At 38.0% G+C, this 17,435-nt stretch overlaps 1 protein-coding gene across 4 annotated transcripts in view; it reads left to right on the top strand.

Annotated features, from left to right (window-relative positions):
* The window catches only part of DGKH (diacylglycerol kinase eta), a 163,069-nt gene that overhangs the window by 87,986 nt on the left and 57,648 nt on the right, over positions 1-17,435 (top strand). For all 4 annotated transcript variants that reach the window (XM_033104430.1, XM_033104431.1, XM_033104432.1 and 1 more), the window contains 7 exons: positions 3,631-3,737; positions 4,385-4,510; positions 7,032-7,134; positions 8,237-8,396; positions 9,942-10,050; positions 10,180-10,319; positions 13,559-13,643. In XM_033104430.1, coding sequence (XP_032960321.1) covers positions 3,631-3,737; positions 4,385-4,510; positions 7,032-7,134; positions 8,237-8,396; positions 9,942-10,050; positions 10,180-10,319; positions 13,559-13,643 — 830 coding nt within the window. The remainder of the gene's footprint in view (positions 1-3,630; positions 3,738-4,384; positions 4,511-7,031; positions 7,135-8,236; positions 8,397-9,941; positions 10,051-10,179; positions 10,320-13,558; positions 13,644-17,435) is intronic.

The following is a 17,435-nucleotide window of genomic DNA, read 5'->3' as shown; positions in this document are numbered from 1 at the left end:
TGTTCCCTAACAGAATTAAGGGGTCTATTAATCATTTCTATTTCTATTTCTTAGTGACTCTAATTATAGTCTGGTTCGTTGTTATTATTAGTAGTAGTAATTACAGTAATCAACTTTGCAGTTCTCAAGACTCGTTTCATAAAGCACTTCATTATTACAAATTTGTGATTTTTATTTTTAATGAGCTGTTTGATTTTTAATGGCAAATTTTCCAAAAGGCCATGAAATTATACCGTTGCCCTCTTTTACTTCCTTCTTTGAAAACAGTTATTCAAAACTGTTGAAAACAGTTATTGACCATTAATATCAAGTACTTATTTGTACTTAAAAAGCAGCCTGAAGATTGTGTTGCAGATAAACCTAAAACTAGGACCACATTTTTGAGAAACAGATAAAAAGGCCTGGATACACTAAGTAACCAGTTTTAAAATAGTCTCTTGTACTGGAGCCAAAGGGAGCAGTCTGCTCAAATTGTTTTTCAAACTAAACTTACTTCCTATAGTGTTCTTTCTTTACACTGTTGTTTATCAGCAATAAAATTCAACTGAAAATTGTTGTATTCTTTATGAAGTCTGTGCTCGAGTCATGAGTCATCTATCACAAAAATCGTCCAACTTCCAGGAAAGAATTTGTCACTGTACACAAAAGAGCAGGCAATTGAAACGCTTCCAGTGTCTATAGACTAATATTTTTCAAGGAAGAACCAGATTGGTTCTTCCTTGAAATATATTCATTCATGGTATCTGAAGCATTTTGAACATTAGGCTATGGAAATCTTAGTTATTCGACCTGACCCTTTTGTTGTCATGTTACATCCAATTGGGTTTGTTTAAAAAGAATGGTGTGTAACCCATCATTTCAAGTTTATTAATGACTTTGTGTTAGAAATTCCAAAATCATGTGAAAAGGAGCCATCTTACATTTAGAATTTAAGCAACAGTTACCTTATTATAGTTCCACTGAAGTGATCTCTACTTTTCAATATTTATCTGAAAAGTCGGAAACTTGTGTAACATCAGTATCCACTAACATGGATAATTTGTGTCCTTAGAAGGATAAAGTAAGCTTATTCATAAAGTTCTGATTTTCATTAAGCAAGGGTTAATTTTTCACATAATCTGTGGTTTACTTGTTTTTCATATATGTGCTGCTGTTTCCTCTTATTTCCTTTTTTTGACTCGATATTTGTATACATTGTGAAACAATTCCCAGCATAAGTCTAATTAATGTGTGTCACCACACAGTTACAGAAATTTGTTTTGCTTGTGATGAGAACTTTTAAGATTCACTGTCTTCAGAACTTTCAAATATGCAGTACAGTATTATTAACTATAGTCACAATGCTGTACGTTATATCCCTGTGACTTGCTTATTTTATAACTGCAGGTTTGTACCTTTTGAACCCCTTCACTCATACCGCCCCTTTGGGCAAGCACCAGTCTGTTCTCTATTAGCTTGGTTGGGTGTTTTTTTTTCAATTATTTTATTCCACATATAAGTGAGATCAGACAGTATTTGTCTTTCTCTGTCTGACTTATTTCACTTAGCATATTGCCCTCAATGTCCACCCCTGTTGTCTCAAATGACAAGATTTCATTCTTTTTTTATGACTGAATAATATTCCCTTGTATATATGTGCCACATTTTCCTTATATTCATTCATCTGTTGATGAACACTTAGGTTGTTGCCATGTCTTGGCTGTTGTAAATAATGTTGCAATCAACATGGAGGTGCAGAAAGACATCTTTTCTAAGTAGTGTTTTCATTTTCTACAGATAAATACCCAGAAGTGGGATTGCTCTATCACATGGTAGTTCTATTTTTAATTTTTTGAGGAACCTCCATACTGTTTTCATAGTGGCTGCACCAGTTTGCATTCCCACCAACAGTGCACAAGGGTTCCCTTTTCTCCACTTCCTCACTAACACTTGTAAATTTTTGGCTTTTTGCTAACACCCATTCTAACAGGTGTGAAGTGGTATCTCATTGTGGTTTTAATTTGCATTTTCCTGATGTTTAGTGATGTTGCGAACCTTTTCATGTACCTGTTGGCCATCTGTGTGTCTTATTTGGAAAACTGTCTCAAGATCCTCTGCCCATTTTTTAATTGGATTGTGTGTTTTTTTGCTATTGAGTTATATGAATTTTTTATATTTTGAATGTTAACCTTTTGTCAGATACATGATTTGCATTTATTTCTCCCAGTAGGTTCATTATTTCTCTCAGTAGGTTGAATTTTCATTTTGTTGATTGTTTCCTTTGCTGTGCAGAAGCTTTATAATTTGATGTGGTCCCTCTTGAAGTTTATACCTATGCCTTTTTCTAGTAGTTTTATGGTTTCAGGTCTTACGTTTAAGTCCTTAATCCAGTTTGAGTTAATTTTTGTATATGGTATAATATAGTAGTCCAATTTCATTGTTTTGCATGTGGATATTTAGTTTTCTCAATACAATTTATTGAAAAGACTGTCCTTTCCCCATTGTATGTATATTCTTGGTTCCTTTGTCGTAAATCAATTGACCATATATGCGTGGGTGTATTTCTGGGCTCTCTGTTCTGTTACTCTATGTGTCTGTTTTAATGTCAATACTATACAGTTTTAATTACTGTAGCTTTGTACTATAGTTTGAAATCGGGGAGTGTGATGCCTCCAGCTTTGTTCTTTCTCAAGCTTGCTTTGGCTATTCAGGGTCTTTTGTGGTTCCATGTAAATGTGAGACTCGTTTGTTCTAGTTCTGTGGAAAATGCTGTTGGAATTTTGATAGGCATTGCATTGAATCTCTAGATTGCTTTGGGTAGTATAAACATTTTAACAATATTAATTCTTCCACTCCATCAGCACAGAATATCTTTTCATTTATTTATGTTTTCTTCAGTTTCTTTCATTGATGTCTTATAGTTTTCACTGTCTTTTTTTTTCATAGTTTCCTTTATGATAGATACTTAGGCTGGGGAGAATTAGTGATGCATGTAGTGGGACCATCACTTCATCATTTCATTCCTCTACATTATAATGTAGTCATCCCCACATAGTACTTCCAAAGGATACTGCCATCTTTGTACCCTTATCAGCCTGTTTCCCATGATGCCTGGATAGTTTAACAGACTTGCAATTTAAAACTCCTTTGAATTTTCTTGTTCTTTATCTTAATGGTATTCTGAAGCTTTTTAAGTCTCAGAAGGGTACAACTTGTTGGATTTTTCACAAATAAAACACATTTATGTAATCAGCGCTCAGATTAAGAAATAGTCTATTACCTCTGTCTTAGTGAACTTTATTTCTCTCTCTCTCTCTCCCTCTCTCTGTCTCTCTCTGTCTCTGTGTGTATGTTGTCGCTTTGTCCTCAAGAACTAAATTCTTTTGTATTTATTTCCTTTCTTTTTTCTGTTATGACTAAGTAGATTCTCTTTAAGTAGCAATCTGTAGCTTTATAAAAGTGCTTCATAGATACATAGCCGTATTTGCTTTATAGAATGCCATTACTATTGTTGAAAGTAATTTAAACTTTTTAAAATATTGTCTTCTTTCTGTCGCCCCTTTTGAAACGTCATGCTGTGATTTCCTTTTATCACTGGTCCAGAAGTACACACTCATTTAGAAATGGTTTCCTTTTGTTGTTTTTTTTTAGTGTGTAAATTCAAGGCTCACAAAAGGTGTGCAGTGAGGGCAACGAATAACTGCAAGTGGACGACGCTGGCCTCCGTTGGGAAGGACATCATAGAAGACGAGGATGGAGTAAGCCCTGTTCCATCTCTGAGATCCTGCGAGCACGTTCTCTCTCTTATTTTCTGCCCAGTGGAAAATAATGGCAGCGAGTTAAGCAGGAGTATTTACTATTAGCCTTAAATGGAAGAAGTTGGCTAATTACGAGTTTTTATTTTCAATTAGATCCTCCATAGGTTCTTTCAGCTCTTGAATTTGGAGGGAAATATGAATATGGCTTAGGAGGGTCATGCTGGGCTGCTGTTGCAGACCCTCACCCCACAAGCTAAGATGTTCTTTAAGGCTTTGGCCAGATGTTTACTTTCAGATTTTGGGGCCTCCTTTCATCAGTGCCCTCTGCCCCTCAAAACCTTGCCTGCATCGCCGCTTGCATGCAGATCTCTGATACACTTCCGATCACTGTGATAATGCCTTCACGTGTCTTTCTCGTGTCAGGGAGACTACAGATCCTGAAGGGTAGGGATTTCATCTTATCTTTGTATCTCCGCAGTGCTTGGGGCATAGTAGCTGCTCAGTAAACATAGGGTAAATGAGTGAATGCCATGAATGATATCTATTATTGATTCCATAGAGTAAGAAATAACTACGTACCTTCCCTGGGGTCAGGATGGTGTCCTCCACCGTCTTTAATCTGACCGTCCTTTGTTCCTACTGCACAGGTGGCTATGCCTCACCAGTGGCTGGAGGGCAACTTGCCCGTGAGCGCCAAATGTGCTGTCTGTGACAAAACGTGCGGCAGCGTCCTCCGTCTGCAAGATTGGAAATGCCTCTGGTGTAAAACGATGGTGAGAGCCCTTTACAATCAGCTTCCATTCATGTCGTTTTCATCTCAGAGCCTGGTGGCACGCCCACCCATGGTAATGTTCATCTTTTTCCAGGTGTCCTCCTTGCTGTCTGGTTGCTTTTCAGATACACTTTTTGTACTATTTATTCTTGTTACCTATTTCCTTTGTCTAAAGACCTCTTTTCCCACAGCTTTATTGTTTTTCATTATGCTTTAGTCACATGCAGTGGTTTGCTATTTTCAGGCCTGTTTTCCTACCTGTTGCATAGAGAAGGCCACCAAATTTTGACTGACAGACAGGCAAAATGTAATTTCGCTTCAATCCCGTGTGTGTTCTCTGACAGACAGAATGCGGAGTCCAGTAGTCGTGTGCTGAACTCGGCATTTGATTAATATTTTAAAACTGTGTGGCAAGTGCAAGACTGCATGTGGGCCACTCCGTATGCAGAGGGGGACTCAGGCCACTCCAACCAAGCGTGGCGTGGGGGCTAAAGGATAACGGGGTGAGGGGGCAATCACTGTGCAGGCTTGTCTTAGCACCCGGGGGTGCTGTCCAACTACGACAGTGATTCCCTCGTATGGGGCCTGATCCGTTTGTCTTGAGTCTTGGATGTTAATCCCCCCACCCCCAAAAAAGGTGGCAAAACTATTGCTTTTAGTAAGTATGGTGTAGATCAGCAAATGTGAGAGATGTGAGTGTGACGTGTTGATTTCACGAGATTGATTCCATAGGCCACAGAGGAAAATACGTCCTGTAATATTTTTGTCATCCCTGATGGGTCGTCTGTATTTCCTTTTCACTTTGAAATCCAACATGATTCTCGTTGTCCTCATACGTTTGTTCTTCATCTGTTGCCACTTTTATTAACCAGAGATGTTATTTTTTATTCCTCTTATCCTATTTAATACAATACAGACTCTCTCTCTTTGGAGTTTTGGTGCAAGCCCAACCCCTAAAACCCTCTTTTGCCATTCCTTATTTTAAAGGCGTGCTCTCTAAACAAGGTTTAAATTTTCATCCCACCTAAGCTTTCTTTTTTGGGGGACGACCAGTGATGTATGCACTTACTGCTATCTTTTTAGTCTACATTTACTGAAGTCTAGTTCTCTACGTTGAGAATTTCAGCTGTTCTTTTATAGCTTTTTAAAAAGAAAGCAGATCGTGTGTGGTGAAGTATTTTAGAAAGGTTTTGTTTAAGTTGTCTTTACCTGCAATATCTAGGTTTCTACTTGTATTTAGTCAGTAGTTTTAAACGTTACTAACTTTAGCAGTTGGAGTAAATTATGATTTTTTACTCGCTCACTGTACTCACCCCCACCTTTAAAATTTTTCACAAATAGAAATATTATTACAAATTATAGAAGGGGGCATTCTGGAATGTCTTTTCACTGTTTTCCTGGCAACCTTAAATGTCACTTCATTATGAAATCTTTCCTGCCCCACCCACTGTCAGTTAGACATGTGGGTTTCTGAGCCCCTATCGCCTGTTTATATCCCTCTTAGTTTCTTCTTCCTATCCACTGCCATTTATCTAGTAACATATTATGTTGCCTTTAAAATATGAATTTCTAACAGCAGAATATTTAGTGTCGAAACACATCTAGTTAAAAACAAAACAAGACCAAACTGCAGTTCCACAACCCTAATGAGTTAGCGTCTAATTTGTCCAGCTATTGCCTGCTCTCTGGACACAGTTTTACCTTTTCTGTGAAAATAGTGAAGATACAATTATATCTTCCACTTTTCTTTTTTAACATTGTTATATTTTTCGGTTTTGCTCTATCATTCTCATGTTTTTTATTCCTATCTGAATGCTTGTTTTTCCACAATCTATTTGGATTGTTAATTATTATAAATCATACTGAGAAACTCTCCAAAAGTAGGTCACCAGCAGAACAAGAATCACTATTAAATTTCAGTTATTGTCTCAAAACTTTGGATAAATGTTTAATTAATATGCCAGATTTCTAAAAGGACTAATGGAATAACACCATATTAAATAAGTGTTTTAGGAAGTGTCTGCTTTTACTAGTTAAAACATTTAAAGGTTCTGGAGGTGAGGACATACGTAGGATCATTACAGAAAGAGCAGACACATAGCAGATTTTATTTATTTTCATTAACTTCTGTAAGAATTTTCTAAGGCAGATGTCATCAGTGTTGGTTTTTTTAGTGGATTATGATGTCGATGCCTAGTAGGCAGCGTCTCTTCTTCCTCTCTCCTTCCCTCCTGTGCACTCCTTTCTCTTCTCTTCCTCTCTCAGGCATTCATTCACTGTCTGCTCCTCGCCTGAGACAGTCATGCAAATAGGCTACACAGACCCCATCAGATGCCCATCTCTACAGTAGTCGGACCATGTCTTAGGAGCATACGCATCGTGCCACTAAAATAATTCATGAGTTACTGAATGTTTTGTGACGCAGTTGATTCTCAGTTACCCGTTCCTTAGATACAGTTTATAACGTAACTAAATGTTGATTTGTTTTTATGATTCTTAAAAGTTTATTTGTCTGTTATTAGGTACACACTGCCTGCAAGGATTTGTATCATCCTGTGTGTCCACTTGGCCAATGTAAAGTGTCTATCATACCTCCCATTGCACTAAACAGCACCGATTCTGACGGTAGGTAGCAGTACAGTCGTGAAAGTATGCATATTCCTGGTATAGTGAATGTTCACATGCATTTATTTCCCTGGAATAAATAGAGCTGTAACTGGTTGTTCTTGTTTGTTTTTACCGAATGATTCCATTTAAATTGCTGAACTGAATATTTAATTTTTTAAAAAAGCATTTTAAAATTAAAGTCTAACATAGTTTTTAACACATTGGTGGAATTTCTGTGTGTAAGACTTTTAGACTTTACATTTCAGCAAATAAAAATGCAATCCAGAAAGGTTAATTTTTTATAAGTGTTTTTTCCCCCTCCATAATGGAAACTGCCTGTTAGCTTAGCTCTTATTTAGAAATCTGTTTTCCTATAGTTTCACTGCAGGAATTTATATCGCTATAAGTTTATCCATTTTTTCCAGAATCTTACAACTTAGTTGTAAGCACTGAGGGACCTGTTCACAGCACTGGTTTTGGAAGGAATAGCTTCCTTCTAAGCAAACCATATTACGAAAGGCTTTTACCATATATTAATGTTTCGCATTGATAACGTAACTTATGATTCTCAAACTTTTATATATATTATGCAATGTATGTCATAGATATAAGGATAGCCTCAAAAAATGTGATTTTTTTAAAAAACTGTGCTATTAAGAGCCTCCACATCCCCAAGCCCTGATACATCAAGGTTTTGTTGTTTATTATAAATTTTAAAGTATTTGCTCAGGTTTCATCAAGGAGTAGTTAAAATATTTTATAATACTGAATATGAACACATGAATTCTTTGACAAATGAGAATGTATTGACTGCAATTGGTTTTTCTTACAATTAACTGTTAAGGCAGGTGGTGTATCTCTCGTTACCTATGATGAATACTTTTACCATCTTTGGTATGAGTTTTCATTAGAAAGAATATTTTAAATGCTAAGTTCTTTATTCTTAGTATGTAAATAATACACCTATCTCCATTTAGGGAGCTAAATTGTAACTTATCGTTAAAGTATGAACAGAGGTCTTTATTTTTTATCCATTTCTCTCCTTTTCTCTGAATTTTTGTTAATAGTTTGAGAAAGCTGTACTTACTGATTTTGTCCTGTGTTTTGTTTTTCTTTACAGGTTTTTGTAGAGCAACATTTTCGTTCTGTGTTAGTCCTCTCTTGGTTTTTGTCAATTCTAAGAGTGGAGATAATCAAGGCGTAAAGTTCCTTCGTCGATTTAAACAGCTACTAAATCCGGCTCAGGTGTTTGATTTAATGAATGGAGGTCCCTATTTAGGGTAATTGATTATTGATAAATCTCATTTAAACGAAATGTAGCACTGAGCGTGAAATATGTCTGTATGTCTGGCTTTTAAGTTCATGAAAATTGTAGATTCATCTAGACAATTCTGTGTTGGGCTTCCCACTCCTCTCTTTGTTAAAGTTCTAATTATGAATTTTGACACAACCTTTTTGATACTGTATAACTTCTTTATGTGCTGAAAACTCCAAAATTTGTTGAGAAAATATTTTCGACTATCTCTTGCATCAAACAAGCACTCACAGTGTACTTAGCTCTAAGAAAAATAAACTTGTATGAATATAGAAATGCAAAATAACTTTAGAAAATGATTTGCATGGCAGGCTAGCATGAATTTATGTATAATACAAACAATCAATTATTTAACCACAGCACAGACATTGTCATAGGTCTCGGGTCCGTTCTTCAAGGATTTCATATAAATGGCAAAGAAATTCTTTTGTTGATTGTTTGTTTCAGCTTTCTGCACTGTCATATAACAAAACAATCAGAAAAAGAAATACATAGTATTTTCAGTGAGAAAATATATGCCTTGAGGCACTTTTAATACCTTTTTCGTGTATTTGTACAATTTTTGTTGAAGGGGTGATACTATGTCATTTGAACCAGGGCCCTACAATCTCTCTCTGACTTACTTATGCCAAGTCAGCTTTTCTCTAGGGCTCCACTGTCACCTGAAAACGTGAACACAAAAGTAGGAATGGGTATTTTTCATGTGGGTTCTGGCATTTCCTCCTGTGGTCTTTCTTCTCACCTTTGTCTCTTACGTGACTGGTAAGCTTTGTCTCCCTTTGTAGTACATCTGTTTTATAATCCTTCACAGTTCCAATATCTTCTATCCTTGACATTCATTTTTCCCTACCCATTCTCTAAGATTCCAAGGAACTCCCTTTGAGAAACTTCGGGATTGTCTCTATAATATATTTTTTAGATTTCCCACAATACTGGAGGTATACAAAGGTACATTCAGGAGGTGGGATGTGTCAAAAGTGGAGATGAAGGAAGGCAGAGTAAAAAGACGGATGTGGCAATAGAAGAGGAGGAGAAGCAGCTGCTGGGGAGTCCTAAAAGTGGTCCCTTCGCAGGATTTGGTGGGTCGCTTTAGGAACTGCCTCCAGTGTCCCATCAGTGCCCGAGTTCCCCTCTCTGGTCTGTAATCTGCTCAAGGAAACAACATAGCCCTGTAATAAGAGGAGAAGAAAATCACTGCTTTCACCATCTTGTATCATTTCCCTTTCATTCTCTTTCCTGGATCCTTCTGCTTCTTTTTTGTTTTCTCATTTTTCACTTCCCTTTCCTCCCAATTTTATCTCCATTCATACTTATAGTCCACTTTCCCATTTATGATTAAGAGGTTTTCTTGAGGTAAAATTACACACAAATTAATCTTCTATGATAATTAACTTATAAGCATTCTTCCATTTAATCTAGACATGAATACCAATAAATACAGAATAACAAAGGAGTGGGGGAAAGTGAATTTGACTGATTGATATTACACTAAAATACTTTTTACTTTCAGTTTAAGATTATTCCAGAAGTTTGACAATTTCCGGATTCTTGTTTGTGGAGGAGATGGAAGTGTAGGTTGGGTGTTGTCTGAAATTGATAAGCTCAACTTGAATAAACAGGCAAGTACTGATTCTTTCCGTTGCTAGCTAACAGGACTGTCTACTAACCTGCTGACCAGAAACGTGGAGAACTGTGATAGCCTCTATTGCTCCACCTGTCTGAGGTCCGCCTGTTGTGCTGTCTTTCAGTGTCAGCTGGGCGTATTGCCGTTGGGTACAGGTAACGACCTTGCCCGGGTCCTCGGCTGGGGAGGCTCCTACGATGACGACACCCAACTTCCACAGATACTAGAGAAGCTGGAACGAGCCAGCACCAAAATGTTGGACAGGTAAACGTGAACTCTCTCCTAAGCCTGGTTGGAAAATGGCACACTGAAATCAGGTTTTGACGATTTGAACGTTACTGAGTGGAAGCCACTTGTCCTCTCTCCCACCCCTGCGGCCTAGGACAGAGCCCAGCCCAGAACAGATACTCAATAAATATCGTTTTTGAGTGAATGAATGAAGTGGAACAAAAACTGAGAAACCTAGTCTAGAAAAGGCTATGTTGATACCAACTACCTTTAATCGCTGTTCGGGTCAGAAGAAAGCTTAAATAGTTCATTTGGGCAGGGGAGCTTTTGATGAGTATCATCTTGTGGTTTCATTAAAGCTAAAAGAGACTTATAAACGTCAGATTTGTTAGAATATCTCTTCTTAATTATACATATTAAGAATGAATGGTACCAACAGAGAACTAAATACTGCAAAAAAACAATTTTTTCCCAGGAACAGGGAAGTATTAAGAAAATAGCTTCATATGAAGGAACTGTCTCTGTGGTTATGCTGTCCTTGATCACAACTCTTCACTGCTTTCTCTCTAAGTGCCCCACGTATAAAAAAGAAATCCCATTGTGTGTACCCTGAGTATTATGGAGGGGGTATTTAGAATTTGGGTACAGGGAAAATAAGACGCAGTAAGCTATAACCTCCCCACCCCCATAAGAGAAGACAAATGTCAAAATATCATTACAAACTTGCCAGCATGAATCAAAACAACTTTGATAGGATTAGTTGTCTGTGAAACTCTTCCCGAAAATAACAGAATCTCATCAGGGAGCCACCAATCTAAAATGTAATTACTCTCAAATGAGCTATAACCTAATTAATTGTAACCTTGCCTGTCATAAGGTAATGTTGTAATGGCTTATTTTTTGGCTGACAGAATATTTAAAAAAGAATGCTGGGCTGTAGAGCATTTATCTACATTTATCCCAAACTCTTTTTACTTTAAATTTTAATTACAGTCGACATTTAATATTATGTTAGTTTCAAATGTACAGCATAGTGGTTAGACATGTATATGACTTGCAAGGTGAGAGGGATAACCCAGTAGTTTGGGTGCAAAGTGCATCCAACCTCCAGTCTTTAAAAGGGCCTGGAGGTGGTTCCGCAGACAACTGCCCAATTCTGTGCTCCCCAAACCATACAGGGTATTTTAAGTGGGTTTTTATTGCACATTTAAATACCACACTCTTGTTTCATCCTAGGATATGCTGCTAGGCGTTTCCTCTACCCTGAGTGTGTGCTTTTGCATCATGTGTTATAAAAATTAACTTCTCCAGGTGGTGAGCAGAGAAACAGCACCACTATGGTGAGATTCCTTGATACAGACCTGAAAAACACACAGGAAGAAAAAAACGGGGGATACAAAAACTATCAGGTTTTCTCAACCTAAAAAAGACCATTATTAGAAACAGAATATGTTGTTCCTGTGTTTTCTTTACTAATTTAAGAATATTGTTTATAAAGAGCAGGTGAAAAAGTGACTAATATTTTTGTCTGCCCGGCACTTTTAGTAGCTTTACTAGATAAAGTATCATCCCATTTAACCATCACTACACACTTAAGGATAGCCGCTATTATAGTCTCCATCTTACAAATGAAACAGCTCTGCGGTGGGGTTTATCTTCTCAGTGCCACATAGCTAATTAGTGGTGGGACTGGTACTCTAAACGGAAATCCATACTCCAGTTCCCAGGGTCTTTCCTCAACATTGTATCGTACTCTCTTCTCTTTAGTGCACATGTGCATCAGATGGGTCCTTATCTGCTGGCCTGTAATTCTGCTTAGCTGGTGCCAACATGCCCCCTTTCCTGACTCCTACTGCCACTTTCTCCTGTTCCTTCAGCCCCAGTCATTTCCTAGCAAGGGAGGAGGTGCAGCATGGAAGGTGCTAAGAACTTAAGACATTCCCATTTCCTTAGCTGTCCTTTGACCAGAGAAGTATTTCTAGCTATGAGGAACTTGCCTTTTGTGTTTCCAGGGGTAGTTTTCTCTATTTGGGTATTGAATTATTTTGTGTTGCTTGTATATCTGTTTTCTGAGCTAAACTATAAGCTTCACTAGGGAAGTCTTATTCACTATTGCATTTCCAGGCCCTAGAATACTGTCTGTCACTTTGAGACGTTCACTATCTCTTGCATTTGTGCTCAAATATATATTTGTTTATAGTGTATTCATGTCAAGAGTTGAATAGTAGCTATAAGTAACTATTCAGTTTATACATCCTAATCTATAACCTATGTCTTTTAGAGGTTTTTCTGGGTGTTTGGATTTCTTATGCAAAAACTAATCTGAATGATACTCTGGGCTCTGTTTAAATATTGAAGCTAATTTGAGGATTTTCCTGTAGGTTCTATCACTGACTTCAGCTGTGATATGCTTTTCTTAAGATTCATGTGTTCCAGTACTGCTTTTATTATGCTTGTGTCTTTGTAAAATCTTTACTTCACATCCTGTTCCTGACAATAATAATATCCCTACCCAATTGTTCTTCCCCGATTTTGAAATTATTATTTTAGATAAAAGACTGGATTTACCTGGAGTTGATTGCTTTTCTCTGACACCAAATGATTCAATGTTTGGTTTGAAATTAACATTTATAGCTAATTTAGATAAATTTGTTTTAATTATGTATTATTTCTATTAATATTTTCCTCTCAATCCCATGCTTACTTTCTTTCTTTCTTAATTTAAGGAGGGATATTTAGCTGATTTTCATTTCATGTATGTCTAAACTGACTTGGGAAGATGGGTTGTGACATGGAGAACGATTTATTTTTTCATAGGTAGTATGCATTTATTTCATCTACAACATTGTTTTAGAACTTTGGGCTGTGACCCATTAGTAACTTGTATCATCTGGTTAGTAAATTGCAGTGAGCATTATTTCAAAAGTGAAACAGAAAAAAAATTAAAGAGAAGTCAGAATGCATTGCACGCATTGCATGAAGAAGGGTGAAGAAGGGGAAGTGCGGTTAGATGTGTGTGTTTCTTATTGTGGGTCAGGGCCTTGAAACGTCTGGAAGTCGCTAGTCAGAGAATTGATTAGATATGGAAATCATAATTTAGGAACTCAGATTTTATGAGATTACCAAAATTCTGTCTCTTTTCCCATTTGGTTGTTTTAGATACAGTAAACCATAATTCATAAATATGTGTGCATATGTATGTGTTATGAGATGAGAATAAAATCAGTTTATTAATTTTTAAAGGAATTTTAGACCAAAGATTTTTCTCTCTTCAGGTGGAGTATAATGACCTATGAACTCAAATTGCCACCAAAGGCTTCTCTTCTTCCAGAACCTCCAGAAGCATCTGAAGGAGTTTATGTAAGACTTTAATCCTTTACCTGTTTACCATTGGAAAATGGGGGTGACTATCTTGAACAAATAAGGAAACATGATATGGTAGTATGTTTACTTAATTTCATGGTTTATTATTTGGGGTGTGGTCTCATGGACTACTTCTGGTCCTCTTCCCGGGAGGAAAGAACTCTTCTGATCTGGGTTAGAGCCCTGCTGTGACCAGCACTCTGAGAGTGTGAATTCAGCCCCATCACTCACCTTCACAGGCCTCCATTACTTCTGTAGAGGGAGGCTGCTGTGGCATGAGGATTAAATGTGGTAATGAGTGTGTGAGTGTATGTAAAGCATCAGGCATGCAAATCCCCTTTCTCCCGCCTCTATTAGTTCCTGGATATTCCACCTACCTGCTTCCTCTTAGCACCAGGGCTTCCTGTTCCCAGGGAAGGCCAGGTTCCTGTTACCTTTTATTCATCTTCTGCTTTGGCCAACGGCACCTGTTGGATTCTTAGAGGTTAGCCCAGCTCCCTTAAGCAACGTGCAAACACACCAGTACTGGTGGCCAGGATGTTATGTAACTTCTCTCTCCCTGTTTTGCCTGCTCTGTTGAGGGTGCATCAGAACAGGTCTCCAGGTTGAGCCTGTCAGTCAAGATAAAGCAGAGGAAGAGCACCAACGCACTTCACTCCATCTCTCCTACAGGCCATTAATAACGACAGTTTGTAGACGTTCTTAAAGATTCAGCATTCTGATTAAACTGCAAAGCACTGGAGATTTAAAACAGAACCTCATTTTCAAAGGATTATTCTCTGACTCACTAAGACCATTTGATCTGTGATAGCTTACTTTTCCCTTGAGGAAAATTCATCTGCTTGTTTTACAGTTGAAATCTTTGTTTTGTCATTAAGAAAATTATGATCTTGTCAAAACTAAGGAATGATAACTAGAAGCGTGGGGCTACCCCTTAAAGAAGCTCACTGTATTTTGAAAACCTTTTTCTGATACAAAGGTAGCAAAAACTTCTTCTGGAATATTTAAAAATACAAAAATATATGAAAAAGAAAATAAAAACCGTACTTAGCGTCCTGCCCACCCAGAAATAATTACTATTAAAGATTAATATATTAACTTTTATTTCCAGCAGCATTTTTATTTATATTATTATTTTATACCACCGTAAACACAATACATGTTTTTATAGGAACCAGTCTGTTTTTCTTAATAATATTTTTGTAAATGTTATTAATTTTCTCTTCAAGGAAACAAAAGGGGGAATTCTTTTCCTCTACTTACTTTGGAGATGTTTGTTTTCTGGCATATAAAATAAAGGCGGACAATTTGCTTTTATCACTTATGGTCACTAAATGAGGTACAATTGTAGCTACATGGAAGAAACTTCCTTTTTTTAGTATAAAAGGGTTTTGAATGAAACCTCATTTATTTTGGTTTCTTATTAAAACATTTCATGACAGAGGGATAGAATACCGTGAGATTACAGGTTAAATCAGTGTTCTACGTCACTGACCAGCCACCGTGTGATGTTCACACCTTGAAAAACTGCAATAAGAGTAAGCTGAACATTCCTTCTTAGCCTCAACCTAATTTTCCAGTTTATATATATTTTTTAGATAAGACATTCATTTTGGATTCCCTTATGTAGATTGTGAAATCATTTTTTTTTTCCTTAAAAAGACACAAAAGGTGGTTGATTATCTTACTGACTGACTATTAGCATTCTCCTGGCATCTTAGAATTACAGAGCTTAAGGAATTGAGACAGTTGTATTGAATAATTCCTTACGGCCGTAATTAAGTAATTCTATTTGCTGTTGTACTTTTTAAACATTGTAAAACTAGTGGTTTCATGATTTCCTTCGGTAACAATGATTCTGTTATCTCGTACTCAGTATTAGAAAGTTCATTGTTTACATTTAACGTACAGTCCCCAGGCCATCACGTTCTGTCCTCTAACCCTTTGCGAATAAATACAGATTCCTCCTCTGACATCATGCTTGTTAGCTCACTCCTGTTCCCACCGTGGGTCTCGGCGAGGGTGTCACCTGCTCCAAGCAGCCACCCCTCATCTAGAGCTCAGTGGTCCCACAGCCCCTTCACATTCCATCACCTTGGTGCCGACATACTACAGCCGTCAGGCCGTGTGTACTACTCACCGTTACATGGTCATCTGGCTTGATGACTGGCACAAAATAGGCAGTTAATAAAAAATTCGTATTGTTAATTTTTGATCTCAATACCAAACCCTTTGGAGCAATGGGAGTCTTGGCATCAAAGCCCTCTGGCCTTGCCTGTTTCTGGGAAGCCAGATTTCTGCTGGTTTCCAACTGGATCTAAAGCCTTTGATGCAGGAGTCATATGTTTGGTCCCTTCGGTATCATACCCCAATCGTACAAGTCTAGTAAGTGGACAGATGCTTTTTATGAATGCCAGGGTCACCAAAGAGAAGGTGTGAGCTGCAGCTCAGTCATCTCCCTGAAAGCACAGACGAGAATAGCCTGGTCTCTGCAAACAGAATTCTTCCTATTAGTTTATTTTCAAATTTACTCTGATAGAATAATCAAAGTACCCTCCCCTCAGTTCTGTCTGTTTTCTAGCTGCCTGGGAATAGCATGCCAAGAAGTTGCAACTTTATTCTTTCTTTTATTCCTTGAACAATATTAAGTGCCTCTCAGTACCTGGGACTGGCGGTAGAACACGTACCCTCTAGCTTCAGGCAGCTTAGAGCAGTGGTTCCCAAGCTGTGTGTCAGGGCACCTCCGGGCACCACAGTGAACCCAGAGGGCTACCGGGAGGTATTTTTAAACTTCAAAGAAAACATGGTAATGTTTCTGTTGGAGGCCGCACAAACTTCCGGTTTGAGCTAGTGCACAGTTTAAACATTAGGTTGCTCTACATTCCTTTTGATGACATCAATTTTTGTGAAGCTGGGCTTTCAGTAGTTGCTGTGGCAAAAAGCAACCACCACACAAAACTGTGTGTGGATTAGGAAATGAGGTATCACTGTCCGGTCTGATTCCAAGGTTTGAGACGTGTACAGTGCCCACAGGCTTACAGGTAGTAATTTAAGAATGAAATAAGATTTTTAAAATGTTGATGTATGTATATTATTTTTCAGATGGTTATTAAGTTGTTGGAACATAAATATTTATTAAGTTGTTTGGCGTTAACTACTGTTAGGTATTTCTTTCGGCTTAGGGGTCCTGTGACAGAATTGTGAAGACGTTAAGAATGCCGTGAACGCAGAGTTTTGGAATCTGGTCTAGTGAGGACAGACAAGGGAATGGTCAATGTTCAGGTTGTTTTCAGGGTATAATGGGTGCTCCAGAGAGGGTTCCTGGCCTGGCAAGTGCAGTGAAATCTTTACCGAGGAAGCTGGGCCTCAACTCGGTTTTCAACACACAAATAGAGGAGTGGGGACCAGGCAATTGAAAGAGGCATTACATAGAGACCGACACCAAGGACCGTGGTAGACGTGGGGCAGGCACGGCAGGTCGTGCTGTCATGCTAGGACGTGCCGTGCCAGGGGAGAGCAGCAACAGACAGGACAGAACACGGAAGGAGTGTTCGGATCACGGAGATGGGAATCGTGGCAGGTCTTGTGTGCTAGCGGAAGGGTTTGGACGTGACCTGGAAGGAGGAGGGATGCACTCAGACATCGTGAAGCAGAGATGTAGCAGGATCAGATTTGTGTTTAGAAAAAAACCAAAACACCACTGTGTTGTGAAGTGGAGAATGGTTTGAAAAGGAGCAGGAGAGATACAGGAAGCCCAAGAAAGAGGCTGTTATAATGATACACTTGAGA

The sequence above is a fragment of the Rhinolophus ferrumequinum genome, chromosome 4 (assembly GCF_004115265.2).
Source record: "Rhinolophus ferrumequinum isolate MPI-CBG mRhiFer1 chromosome 4, mRhiFer1_v1.p, whole genome shotgun sequence".
NCBI lineage: Eukaryota > Metazoa > Chordata > Mammalia > Chiroptera > Rhinolophidae > Rhinolophus > Rhinolophus ferrumequinum.
Note: the sequence above shows the minus strand (reverse complement) of the source record. Positions and strands in the feature narration are given on the sequence as shown.